At 33.3% G+C, this 14,877-nt stretch overlaps 1 protein-coding gene across 2 annotated transcripts in view; it reads left to right on the top strand.

Moving 5' to 3' along the window:
- LOC108748337 overlaps nt 1-14,794 on the top strand; it is a 30,947-nt gene extending 16,153 nt beyond the window's left edge. For both annotated transcript variants that reach the window (XM_018486424.1, XM_018486425.1), the window contains exons 2-12: nt 1,425-2,005; nt 9,093-9,134; nt 9,228-9,328; nt 10,026-10,113; nt 10,193-10,256; nt 10,341-10,561; nt 10,650-10,790; nt 11,073-11,234; nt 11,342-11,527; nt 11,627-11,692; nt 12,974-14,794. In XM_018486424.1, the coding sequence (XP_018341926.1) occupies nt 1,943-2,005; nt 9,093-9,134; nt 9,228-9,328; nt 10,026-10,113; nt 10,193-10,256; nt 10,341-10,561; nt 10,650-10,790; nt 11,073-11,234; nt 11,342-11,527; nt 11,627-11,692; nt 12,974-14,581 (2,742 nt within the window). In that variant the 5' untranslated portion in view covers nt 1,425-1,942 and the 3' untranslated portion in view covers nt 14,582-14,794. The remainder of the gene's footprint in view (nt 1-1,424; nt 2,006-9,092; nt 9,135-9,227; nt 9,329-10,025; nt 10,114-10,192; nt 10,257-10,340; nt 10,562-10,649; nt 10,791-11,072; nt 11,235-11,341; nt 11,528-11,626; nt 11,693-12,973) is intronic.
- The last annotated feature ends 83 nt before the right edge of the window (nt 14,795-14,877 follow it).

Below are 14,877 nucleotides of genomic sequence, written 5' to 3'. Positions count from 1 at the left end.
ATAAAAAATAAAGTAAAAAGGTTGAGATTGCTATCTGTAAATATGCAAAATATGCATTTTATACAAAATATTCATATTAAGTATTTCGCATAAGTATCCGCAGTCTACTAATAACAGAGTCTGGCCGCGAACAGTTTTTTTAAAACAAAAGTGGGAAAGAAGGATATACGTTGACTCTTTTTATATATTCCTCATTCTAACTTATACTATCTTACTCTAACTTACTGAAGTTCACAAAAGCGATGGGTTAATCATGAGTTTGTCATCTCGTGACTTGATTTTTTATATAGGAGGCCCGTTCTTCTTCTATATTCCAGAGTATTAATCATGAAACTTTTTCTTTAACGGAAAAGTGAATATTTTTATGTATATACGTATATATGTACATATTTTTTTAGGGAAAAAGTTACAAAATTGATTCCCAAGACTGAACTGCTTGCACAGTTTATCTTCTTTATCTTTTCACATTGGAGAGAAAAAAGATAAAGAACCGTATAAGAATTTTAGTCCAGGAGGTCGAGTCTATATCTTTAAACGAGGTCGATTCTATATCTTTTAAATGAGGTGAAAATGACAAAAAAGTAAATAAATTCACTTACAGAATATTCATAAATTAATTGATCAATACCTGAATGAAATTTGCTCACTTTTATAATTTCTACCTCAATATCTTTAAAAGATACAGAATCGACCTCCTTATGTTTCAAGGTACACAATCGACTCTCTAGGAGTGAAAATGACAAAAGTGAACAGATGTAGGTCATTTTTCACTCATGTGTGTTTAATCTCATCGGTCGATTTTCGCTTAATACTGTGTACCAGGTGTTGACCAATGAAATTCTAAATATTCTAAATATTCTAATAAATTCGCTCTAGATTCGAAAATTTGTAATTTTCATCTCGTTTCAAGCTCGATCTCCTGGAATATGAAAAAAGAACAGGGCTAGGATCTGAACCTGACGCTACCTCGACGTGCGGTAGCGCGCTACTCTACGCCACGCCACGCGTGTTCACCGGCACGCACGTTCGCCAGCAACACGCGTGGTAGACACGGCACTGCCTATTGACGTCCGCGGGAGGCGTGGCGTGGCCGATAGAGGGATATATTTACCGCGCGCACGACTTTTCTCTCTCGTGCGCCAACGCAACCGCCGTACGAGTGTACGACGTACGCGACATACAACGTAACGCAATTCGTAAGGAAGGAAGGAACGGAACGGAACGGAGGTTCTCCTCACCGCGCGTTTGTAATTTCTACTCTTTCTTCTCCTGCCCCGCGTTCGATCATCGACGATGCGCACGTACTCGCGGCGCGATAGCGCCGAGGTTGAGCGGCTTCCTCGCGGCGCGGGGGATGACTTTGCTCCTCGTCCTCGTCGCGATATCTCTGTGTTTATCTCTTAACGCGACGCTTTCCCCGAAAGGTGCGACAACAGCTCCGGCTCCGGCAGTGAGATCGGAAGAGGGTCGGTGAGAAGAGAACGGAGGCGAGAAGGAGAGTGTGACGTAGCTGGAGAGACACACAGATGGATAGAACGAGCAAGATAGGTGCGCGAACGACCGACCGATAGAGCCGACGTCTGTTCTGTTAGCAGTGTGCGAGAGTGCGTGCGAGCGACGTGCGCGGTCGCCGTCGATCGTCGCGCGGACACAAGTGCTGCTTGGTGCTGCTCTGCTGCTGCTGCTTAGTGTTCGTCCGTTGCCGTCACTCAGCCACTGTCGCCGCCGTCGTCGTCGTCGTCAGTGTGGTGTAGTGCGGTGCGGTTTGCTTCGAGAGTGTCGACAAACCGTGACTCCGCGGCAGTCGGCACCGCAGAGTCGTTATAGTCGTCGTCTGACAACAGCCGTCACAGTGCGGACTATCACGCGCCCTCCAAAATCAAGAGACTGGGGGAGACGAAGCTCCAAAAAACAGCCCCCGTCACTAAATCCGATCGCGAGAATGGCGAGCAACGCTGTCCCAATCCTCCTCATCACCGCGAACGTCGGCAGCATCTTCGAAGAGGTACGTGCGTACTTATTTTATACGATGTGTATATCGTTGACCTCCTCGTGATACCGTAACCGGCGAGACGAGGCGCGGCCGGCCGAGAACCAAGCCGATCGATCGATCGCGCGCACGTCTTCGATTTCGTGCGATTATTTATCCACGCGACACACGACCTACTTGCTGCCGCGTCGTCGCCGCGCCGCGCCGCGTCGCCGTGCTGCTCCGTTCTCCTCTCTCTCTCTCTCTTTCTCTCTCTCTCTCTCTCTCTCTCTCTTTCTCTCTCTCTCTCTCTCTCGTCTTACCTGTCGGATACCGCTGCTTTGGATTGCGCGAATTTTTTATACATTCGTGCATACGCAAACGGTTTCGCGGTCGACACACGTGCCGAACGATCGGCTCGTTTTAGGTAGTCCGCCCGGTCGATCGCGAGAAAGTCGGCGCGATGAAATTTAAAGGTCTGATCCGTCCAATCGCCGCACTCCGGCACTCCAGCTTCTGACAATTTTTGTTTGTTCTTTCTCTCTCTCTCTCTCTCTCTCTCTCTCTTTCTCTCTTTCTCCTTCTACGTGTTTTAATTATGCGCGTATTTTATTTCGACATTTCGGTTTGTTAGTCCTTGATGTGTAAACTGCGAGATGTTGCGGACTCGCTAAAAGTTTCGTGTGTAAGGTCCTTATTCTGTAGCTCTTAGATCTCAAAACTCGACTTTGATTTTCGACGTTTACAAGTTTTCGATTTTCTGTAATCACTTGGACGCATCCACCTGACTTTAAAATATTGCCCATTTGCTATAGTGACATAATTAAAAAATTGCTATTTTTGTGTTATGCTTGGAAAAAGAATGGAAACGCAAAGGAAAAAAGGAATACTTTAAAGTTTAAAATATACAGAATGATTTTGTTGAAGTGACTAAAATTGAGATAGATACAGATCTAAAAATAACTTTGTTGGACCATTAAAATAATTGAAATAATTAAATATGTAGAAAACTGAAGCATGATGAGCAATGCTGCAAAAAGTTATGACATTCCGTAACTGGCTTGAACGACCTAAAAAATTGTTTTGATAGTTTAATAAAATTATCTTTACGTTTGTACTATACTGAGAAAAAAAAATTGTCCATTTGGAAATTAAAAATTAATTTAATTTATCTTTATATTTTTGTCGAATTTTGAAGAATCGATGTATTTATTACAATTATATGTATAATCGTTCAATTGTTTGACCCAGCAAATATGTTTTAAATATAGATAAATTTATAATGGCATTTATATGGCTTAAGAATAATAAACCAAAATGAATAACAGAAGGGCAAAGAGCTAAATTTTTTATACATTTAGATTCTTAAAAACAAAATATGTTTTGATTTAAACATTAGACTTAAATACATAAATTTAATGGAAGAAATAATGAACTAAATTAATTTCAAATGAACAATTTTTTTTAGTGTAGCTAATTTTTTAATTTTTTTAAATCATTTTTCCGTGAAGAACATATCTTTATTTCTTTATAACCAGTTATTGCGTTTTAATTAATATTACAAAATTTTAATTGATTCAAAATTATTTTTGGAAAAATCTCATTTTTTAAATTGTGTCGCAAATGATTGTTTTATTATATCTATGCTTCGAAATATCACAACACGTTATGTAAAATCGCTCAAAAAATTGTATTTATTCTCTTTTCCAAATTTTTATAAAGCCTTTTGTCTCTAAATAACTAACAACAAGAAATTTCAGTACACTTTTTGGACATAAAAATATTCCTAAGATTTTGTAAGAGAATTTCTAAGATTCCATAAGAGAAAATTATTAATGAAAATAGAATTGTTAATGTATCCTTTATCAAAGCATATATTTGAAATACTTTTATTTAAAAAACAATATTTGTAAGACAATTATATTTTGAATACAAAGTTTTTAATAAGATCATTATGTGACTATACATCGATTAGGAAATAAGGATCTTAAATGGTCAAGCTAGATCTTTAGTACTGAAATAATTCTGTGTAAATTTATATACTACATATACGTAGTCTTTTTTCCGAGGTAATATTTTCGCAATAAATTGAGATTTCTCTAATAGAATGCCGATAGAGAACGTCAAATTATTAAATTGCTTATCAATTTAATTTGCGATATTTCTGTAGTAGTTTGATCGACTTGCGTTTGAAGACCGAAAATTATTTTCGACGCGCAGTTTAAAAAGGGCTATATATAAATAGTATATATAAGTATATAAATTCACACAAAATTATGTTAGCACTAAAAATCTAATTTGACCATTCATTTAGAGTTCTTATTTCCTAATGATTATATTTTTGTATTTTATATTTTAGAGCAGAGCACATAAAAATATTTTGTATTTCATCGCAGCATATAAAAGTATTTTCTATTTTGTATTTCAATGTTAATAATTGAAAGATTGAAAGTATTTTGTATTTTAAATTTTAAATATTATAATTGACAATTAATTTTATTATTTGAATTACAAAATATACAAAAAAACTTTCAATCTTTCGATTTTATATAAAAATATAACATTCTTTCATGCGCTCTTTGCTGAAATACAAAATGCGAAATACACTTGTATTCCAAAAACTGTGTTTTAAATACAAATATTTCAAATACATGTCTGTCCTTTACCAAGTAATTAAATGTTCCTTCCAATTTTTTTCAGTTTGTTACAATGACGAACGCAAATATAAGAGAGCGTGAAATTTCTCGTTAAATTTTTTTCATAACGTGTAAAAAAATACGACAGTATTTTATATAAATTAGATATACAATTCGCGACACAAGAATTAAGCTTATCTTTTACTTTCACCATTTCTTGTTATTGACACTGTCACGTGTTTCACAAATGTCACGATGAATACATGTATAAATTTACAATAATTTCCCATGTGAAATCTACGAAACGAATTGTTAGCGTGATTATGATAACTTGAAAAAGTTTACAAGAAATATGTTTACAAGCTTTCTTTTGTCCTTCGTAACATTGAAACGAAACGTTCTCTTTTGTGTTTTTCCGAGCGAGATCTATTCGCAATGAACTAAGTATGTAAGTATTTGAGATGAATGAGGAAGAGTTCTCCTTGAACAATCGATTACCGAATTGAGAAATTCGCTTCTCGAAATACTATCTAGTGCGCTTTGCATTCCTGGTATCGATTTCCCGATGCAAAAAAGAACTTTGTACGAACTTGCGTTAATAATTTCGATTATTTACGATGGTTAAGCGCAATTACATTTAATAAAGGAAACAAATAATAACAATATGTGAATCGCATGATAATGGGTGCTTTCCATTTGATGACACAAGTCGACACAAATGTCGTTCTATCTTTCTTACTCTTTGAATATCAAGAAAGACAAGGCCTGCGCACAATCAAAGAAATAGGGAACAGAGAATAAGAATTTCCTATCAGAAACCATATACTGTGGAATACACACAATTTCTGATTAGGTTAAAATTTTTATTCTTTGTTCCTTATTCCTTTGACTGCGTTCAGTAGAGAAAACTAATCAGTTAGCACTTAGTGATTCTTTAATATAATTAGTTCTTGCCTTTAGTTCTTCGATGGATCTAAATATAGGAACCAATCATATTAAATAATTATTAATAATTATTAATTTTCTCTACCGAACGCAGCCTTTGATTGTGCGCAGCTTTATAGAATGATGTTTATGTCGACTTGTGTCATTAAATGGAAAGCACCCAATCTCTTGACGGTCACGTGGATGGAACGATCGGAAACACGCATACCCGATATCGATTCTCGAGTGCGTGCACCGACGCGACGTTTGTTGATACTTTTATCGAAGCGTCAATTTTCTCGTGTCGCACTGTTATAACATTCGATTGGCTGCACTAGTGCGCACTAATGCGTATTAAAGTCATTGTACGCTGATCTAATCCAAGTGTAAAAATTAAATGTTAACATTTTGAATTATAAAATACATTTTTATCAAATAGCACAATAAAGGTACTATTATAAGAATTTCGTGATTTAACCTGTTTCTTTTCTTGTATTAAACACACATCTTTACGTCAATTTGTGTACAACGACTTTAATGTGCATTGCGCACTGAATGCTCTCAATCGAATTTGCTACTAGATATCAAAGAAGCAATAACACTTCAATCCCTGGAGTTAAATAATATTTTGTTATATTTAACTTACATGACGAAATGTAAATCAATCCATTTCTGTAGTTATTTTCAAAGCAAACAATATATTCGTATATTAATGTATGCACTTAGTAAAATCAATTTTGAATCAAATTTAATACATTTTTTAAAATTAAATTATTTAACTTCATTGTTTCAGTCAAATTAATATATGGAGTACGAGCAATGTGAATCTATAGAAATGATTAAAAATAATTCGAATTGAATATAATTTGACACAATAAATTTAACAGTGCGTCACCAGAATTGTGAAAGTCACGGGGAATCGTTTGCATCAGCACTAGAGACTCTGTATCAGAATCCGGTCACAAGTGATTTCGTCAAAATTCTATTAGAGAGAGAAAGGTATACATACATACAGAGTCGCAAAATTCATGATTCAAAACATTATAGCAAGAAAGTTTTGGAAAAATTTAGTAAAAAAAATTATTAAATAACAAATTACAAATTAATTAGAGTGCAGTTTAAAAGGTACATTAGAATCTGATTACTCCGTTTTAATACGCGACCAATATAAAGAAAACTCGAGATCGTCGAAAGAAATTTACAAGTTTAAAGGGCTATTGTCTTCTTTAATAACGAATCCAGATTACAACGCGTGAAGAAAAACAGTGACGCCTATAATAAAAGAAAAAGAAGATAAAGTTAAATTTTTGTTAATTTTTAATATTTTAAACAATAATTTCCAAGATATAAAGGTTTAAACTCAGATTTAAAACAATGATGATAATTTACTTCTATTCGAGAATAGATTCTCGATAATTCAAAACAAGAAAACGAAGAGGGTAAATGAGAATCACGCATTTAAAATTGTACATATTGTTAGAGAAAACATTTATTGAGGATGAAAAGCCAAAATGTCTAAATAAATGTAATTTCTTAACACATATTATTTATTGCATCTCATTAACCGTGCGTGACTCTCATTTGCCTGCTTCGTTTTCTTGTTTATAAGAGTTTAAATATGGCCAATTATAGACTACATTTAGACAGTTATTAGTAAGTATTAGTGAACTTACTGACGTACGCACTCATCAACGCTCATCAATACCATAACTTATGGACAGGTGTCACCTAAACGTCTATAATTGACCATTTTCAAACCCTTATTATTTCAAAAAATACTACTTACGATAAAAATTTATAAATAACTTTTTTATTTAATTTTTTTAGAACTTTCTTGTTACAGTATTTTAAGTCGCGAATGTTGGAACATTCCTGTATACTGTCTTCCTCTATATGTATATATTGGGTTGGAAAAAAAGTAATATCGTGTTTTTAGTATAAAATTATATTATTATTCTGTGGCAATTGTATCACAAGTATCCATCTTTGCAGACTTTATAGATGCGAGACAAAAGACATATACATATACACTTGACGTACGTACACATATTTAGTTAGGTATGGCTATACACGAATCATCGGTTGCAAGAACGAAGATAATAGCCCTTTAAACTTGTAAATTTCTTTTTTCAAGCTTTCTTTATATTGGTCGCGTATTAAAACAGAGTAATCAGATTATAATGTATCTTTTAAACTGTAGTCTAATTTATTTGTAATTTGTCATTTAAACAATTGCTCTCCGCAGTTGTAACAGAATTATTCAAAATTTAACACAGTAACGTAAGAAACATAATAATGACAATAATAAACATAATAACGACAATAATAAACATATACGCGAAATAATATTTTGGCTACAAAGAAGTTGCTAGAAAGATGCGAATAATCGAACGCGAGAATGTAAAAAGTTAAGACTCTAATTATTGTTGTATTCATTAAAATAATTCTCAAAATTTATATTCAGTGTCAGAGCAAAATTTCAGCTTTAAGAATCTGTTTTTTTTTTATTGCAGTACGATGATTTTTAATGAAATTGTGAGCAATCAAAGTCAAAATATTCCTTTCATTTAACGATAATTCAATAATAAAAAAATCTTAGTAACATTTTTAAAAAACGGATTTATGAGGAAAACTTTAAACTTTTACGTTAGAAAATTTTTGCAAATTTTTTTGAAGCACGTGGCAAGCCCACAAAGTGAGAAGAATATTTTTTATTTCGTCCAGTTCATAATTTTGATAAAAATTACCATTTCACAAAAACTCAAAAAACATAGTAACCCTTCGAAAGTTTTTGATTTTAAGCTTTAAAGCTTTAAAGCTGTGTTGAAATTTAAATTTTGTTCATTTTTCACGAACATATTCCATTACAATAAGAAAAAAATTTATTAAATTTTAATAAATATTTCTTTGAATAGTCCTAGCAGAATATTTACTTACGGTAATTAAATATTTAGAAACATGAAAAAAATGAGTTAAATCAAACTAATAGTTATTGTATTTAATAAATATGTGTTTACATTTAGTAAATATCCGCTAGGATTATTTAAAAAAATATTTATTAAAATTTAATAATTTTTTTTTCTCAATGTAAATATAATTTAGAGCTGAAAATTACATTACTTTCTTTTCAACTCAATATATTGTACTATCTCATTCTGACTTATACTCATTCTAATTTACTGAAGTTGACGAAAATGACAAGTCAATTAAAAATTTGTATCATCTCATGATTAGACTCTGATATTTAATCAGAACGAATCCGTACGTTCGGTGCCGAAGCGGCCAGATTCACGCGCGCGAGAGAGTTTTCCATTACCATGATCGATTATCGTATCCGTCGTTTATGCGAAACGCAGAGAAAAGAACACCCGTCGCGTGCTTTTTTGTCGTCGCATCAGGAGAGGGTGCCATGGAGGAGGTTGGTGGTGCCGATAAAACCTTGCGCGTGACGTTAACAATCTATTAATATATCCGCGCGCCCTCGAACATCTCATTAAGCTTTTCTTTAAAGTGCACGAAGTATGAAGGATTCATAGATTGATACGAGCGATCTCTTCTTGCAGCCTAGTGTCATGCTGAAGATATGGACGGAAGAGTTTTTATCTGTAAGTACTATCCCCGTACGGCGTTTTACGCGATTCACTTGGCGACGCCGGCGATGACCTGTTTTTTTTTTTACAATTGGATTGCTTTTTCAGACCATATCGAAGCTGGATCCAAAATTTATAGCGCTGCACTGCCAAGAAGTAGGTGGAAAGAATTACGAGCAGAGTATGAGGCACGTGGAGGACTTTGTTAGGTAAATGTCACATTTTTTATCTGAGTTCAATTCGCGTTCCAATTATTCTTCTCCGTAATATATATTTATAGAAATAAATAGACGTATTTATCATTATTGTCATTTCTAATAAATAGGTTTTAATAAAGCAAATAATAAATTTTTATATGCAGCATGATAAATTACAGGCGTATAGAGAGATTGAATGTTGTAGATTCCGAAAGTATCATGTTATAATCTTATTATTGGAGTTTCTTGAAAGGTTTCCAAGAGCTATAATATTTGGCTATAATTAAATTATTAAGATAACCTATATACAATACATTCGTCTAAAATGTTGCTTTTGTAAAATATCCCATTTGTATGTATAACGATCATTTAACTTTTGATCTTTATCATTGTATCGATATTATGTATTTAAACCTTATATAAATATACCAAAACAAATAGCTTTCTCTTTCCACATATATGATATTGAATATGATTTAACGCATAACTGGCAGAAAGGAAAATAAAAATAGATGCATCACGCGTGACTCTATAGTTGAGTGAGTCACTTCAAAAGATAAGTTGATTGTATGATATTGACAGGGGAGAAATGTATATATTACATATAAAAAAGTTGTTTGAAAAATGTATTTATAAGAGATTTTCATCTGAAGCTTATATTATATTTTTTTACTATAACTTAATGCGTAATGAAACATGTTATTTACAGATTACTTATGTCATCGGAAGAATTAAGGTTGTTTGACAAAATTAGGGTATTTCTTGACGAAGATTATTCATCCGCTGAACATTTTACGGTGAGTTATGGAATATAATTTCTATTGAATATCCGATTGCTTTAAATAAAGCAATATTCTTATCAAGATTCTTTTGCAGGCTCTAGGAAATTTCTACTTTGTGCACGAGTCTTTAAACGATGTTTTATTATGGGATTTTAATGGTACGTTCCATATGACTTTATTTTAAATAGCTCCCAATAATATATAACCATATGTAATATTTTTCTATTATTATGTAATTTTAGAGTTGTCTTTTATACCTGTAAATGGAAAAGATGTTCACTCGGGCAACATAGAAGCAGTTAGTACCAAAGAGAAAGCTAAGTTTCCTCAAGAATTTTTCCCAGAATGCAAATGGTCCAGAAAGGGTTTTCTGCGTACCCGATGGAGTATTAGTGGAACAGTTTTTGATCTCATAAACATACATTTATTTCATGACGCGAGTAATTTTATTGCTATGGAGATGGTAAGAAATTTTTCCATTTATTATTCCGTATATATTAGTATGTGTTTGTATGTCGATTTATTTTTTAATTTGACAATTTTTTTTACAGTTTCCATCGGTATATAGTAAAACACGCAGAAGAGCACTTGAGCACACATTAGATAAATTTCATAATGACAAATATCCAAATGTGCCGTATTTTTTATTTGGTGACTTTAATTTTAGGACAGACACAGCAAGTGTAATAAAGGTGAGACTCCATCAGTAGTCACAATAAGATTTTAATAAAAAACAAAGAAGAAATTAGAAACGAATATATCAAAAATTCTTAAAAGCATATTAATTTTTTATAAATAAATTAGTATCTATATTATTGTTAAAAACAATATTACTTAGTAGTACAACTGTGTTTTACTTTGTGTATGTCATTTGAATTGTAGCAAATTGAATAATATGTATTATTATATATATATTAATGAAATAAAAATATTAAAATCAAATGTATTACAGCACTTTAATTTATCTTTAATAGAAACTGACGGAAAATACTCAAGAAAAGAAGCTATCAAATAAGGGAAATATTTCGAAATTGCAATTTCACAACCAAAATGATGATCTTATATTAACATTAGGCAAAAAAGAATTTTCTCACTATGAGCATCAGAATATTTTCATCAAAAATAATGGTGAATGGGTAAGTTACATATTCCATTTATGTATATGATGTATAATATGATATGATCCATATTATTCAATCGATAGATTGGAATGCCAATAATTGAATTATTCATATTTATGCAGTTACGCGACTATGATAAAGAACTGGGAGACTTTGAAGGAAGGTTATTCGAATTTCCAATCAACTTTGTGCCAAGTTATCCGTTTCAGGAAGATATTAACGAGCCTATAAATTATATGCAAACAAGAGTGCCAGCTTGGTGCGATCGGGTTTTATTGAACCCCACTGCAAAAACCCTAGTCCAAAATGTACGTGTTCCTGTGAAATTTATATTCGCGATCGATGTAAAGTGATTCTAAAAGTGAATTGTAGAATTTATCAGTATAACTTATGTTTTTTTTGTACAGATTGATGATTCCAACGCAGTGGAATATGGTATAATCGGCCCAAATACGTGCATGGGTGATCATAAGGTAAGATTAAAAGTTTTTTTCCAATTAGCATCTTTTTCATTTATAAAACGATACTACGACATTTTTTACTTATTATGCTGGGAACATATACTTATACACTGCCTAGTTCTTATTCTGATGATCCATTCTTTCAATTATTATGATGCAGCCTGTTTTTCTGGAGTTTCGAATGAATCTCTAAGCATTAAGGTACTTATCTATGAACTGTCTGTCTGTTCTTATCTGAAATCCCCTATGTCTTTCACGTCTCTTATTCTGTTAGTATTTCGTTATCTTGACAATAAATATAATAGGGGCTTGTTTAATGTAGCACCTCCACACACGTAGTATCCTGAAGTATTTTACTTCTACGTTACTTTTTGAATCTATTTCTTTCTTATAATTCTTAGCTTCATTATCGTCATCATGGAATAATCGTACTTTTTCAATCTAATTATCAATACGCATTGTAACGCTCCTTCTATTTTTTTCCTATAATGCTGAACAACATTTTATTACATTATACACACAATACATATTTTGGTTACACGAGATTATTTATTATATAATAGCATGATAAAAAGCGGTAATCACTAATGATTTTAAAATTATGTTTAATTTTGGGAACATTGTATTATAAAAAACATAAATATTGATACGTAAAATAGGTTATATTATATTATATTATTAATTATAATATAATTAATTATTATACAGTATATTAAATTAAAGTTCTGATCATATTCTATAAGCAGTATTATATTCAGATTATAGAGATTGAAATTAAATTTGATCAATTAAAGTAAAGTTTACTAAATTTATATTGGTTTTCTTTCTTTTGATTGGTTAAATTTCAATCTCAATGACTTTAATCTACTCTCTAATTATTTAATGACTCTAATCTGATGCGGGCATTACAATATACAAACACAATATTGCAAAAAATATTACTAACATAAAATGTGTGAGATATAAATTTTTGAATATCTAAAAAATATATCATAATTTTTATACTTGGAAAATAATCGTCAAATTTGTATGATATTATAATATCGCTTGATTGAAATGTTGATCCTTTAAAGTTCTGCACGTAAATATCATATTCGGTAAATATCATATAGATAAAGTTAACAGATTGAAAAGTACATTACTATATATCATTTTCCCTTTAAAGATGAAATGTTAGCTTAAGATCGTCTACCTGTCCCATAGAATCCTACAATACACAAACCTTTCATAATCATCTTATCATTTTCTTATTATAATGCACGATAATACATAAAAATCCGTTACCATTTACAGCCAGTCTACTTGAAGGCTACTCTCGTCTCGGATGCAGGTATGATAGACTGCTGCAACTTGCCAATTGCATCTGAATTTTGCTTCCGAGTGCCCAACAATTACCTGGAGTTGTCCATGTTGCCTGATTGTAATAGTTACGCTAACGCGCGCTCGGATTCTATTTCATCTAATCTGTTGCACGCAATACCTGTTAAGCATGATCCTTACACGCCAGATAGTATGGACAGTCCGAGTCCGAACGCGCTGATGGCTTCCGGAGAAGTTCCGGATCTATATACGGATCACATCGACAGCAATGTTGGCGGTGAAAATGCGACGTCAATGCTGCGATCGACTCAGACATCGAACATGTCAAGGCGACACATTGATCGAGCTGTGTCGCCGGCTTTATTGAAGTCCAGATTAGAACTGATTGTGCAAAATAAGAAGCACGAGGACGCGGATCTGGAAGTAGACGCCTCGGACATCAAGAGGAGTCCCAGCGAGTGCCATTTGCGCTCCTGGTCCGATGCTGATGATCAATGGTGCGTAAGAAAAAATAGATGTAACAGCGACGTATCGTGGCAACGATCCCACGTATTAACAGAAGCTTGGGTCCAAAGTAAGGGACAGCAAGGTTATCATTCTTTCAGTAATTTTGCGAACCAATCCTCCTCGAACTCGAGTCCTCCGGACATCGTCGACGGATTACCGCCCGATCTGATCATACCGCGAATAGCAATAATAAACGCGAGTAATTTCGAGTCAAACGCAAGCTCTACATACTTTCACGATGACAGATTGAGTAATTATTCGGAAAACAAACTGAGCACATATTCAGATGGCCGCACAAAAACACTGAGTGGCGATGCTGTAAGTTCGGAAAAATCAGAAATTTGTGACAAGATGGATGAGGAAGAATGCAGCAGATTGAGTCAGAGTACAGATAGACTAGTAGGGAAGGAGAATAACGCATATTTGAAAGACCACAATGAATTGATATCAAATAAAAACTTGTACTTTGAAGAGGACGATAGAAAATTTATCGAAGATGAATGCGATATGTGTAAGGAGACAAAATGTCAAATAGATGCGCAAGCTATCGTGAGAAATACATTTTACATGCAAAGTGACGTTATTTCTGATAGAATGAATGATAAATTGACTATGGAACAGAATGTTCCAGATGAATCTTTTAAAAACATACAATGCACCGAAATCTTATTGGAAAATCAATCGAGTTCTCTGCAGACATTACGAAGAAGGTGTGAAAAAACCGACATGAATCCGGACAGAATAAACGTGGAAACTCTTGATACATCACACAAGAAGGCTGAGACGAAGATAGAACCTCTTAGAGATCAAGATTACGACAGTCACATGATAAAGATATGCCCAGATGTACACGCGGTAAGTCATGACGTAGAGATTATAAGTTGTGAGAGCAAGCAAAAGACGTGCACCTCGAAGAATACAACGAGAAGTAATTCGACGCATAGTCAGGATATCAGTGATAACGCAGGAAACGTTAGATTAAAATTGAAAGCTTACAAAGTCACTGAACGATATAAGAGCAACATTATGGAAAGGCGGACTAGATGTAGAAAGTGTTGTTGTGTAGTATCCTGAGGATTTGCTTTAGTCTGCATCTTAGAGTTTGCGTATAATGTTCCTCATTTATTTATCGTATTGAGCATCCATGCCGAATCGAGAACGAAGAAATGGCTTCTCCTATTTAAAAATATTGCGCGAATGTGACTCTTATCGAAATCATACTTCTCCGCTCTCGATTTGTCTCGGATGCAACAGTTGCTATCATTGCACTGGCAATCGGGTATACTTTTTTCTACTTACATAGAGTATTCCTTTCATACATTTTATTTCCTTGTCTTTGTGCTATTTTCTTGATGTAAGTAATGATCAAG

Source organism: Trachymyrmex septentrionalis, unplaced genomic scaffold (genome assembly GCF_001594115.1).
Source record: "Trachymyrmex septentrionalis isolate Tsep2-gDNA-1 unplaced genomic scaffold, Tsep1.0 scaffold22, whole genome shotgun sequence".
Taxonomy (NCBI): domain Eukaryota; kingdom Metazoa; phylum Arthropoda; class Insecta; order Hymenoptera; family Formicidae; genus Trachymyrmex; species Trachymyrmex septentrionalis.
Note: the sequence above shows the minus strand (reverse complement) of the source record. Positions and strands in the feature narration are given on the sequence as shown.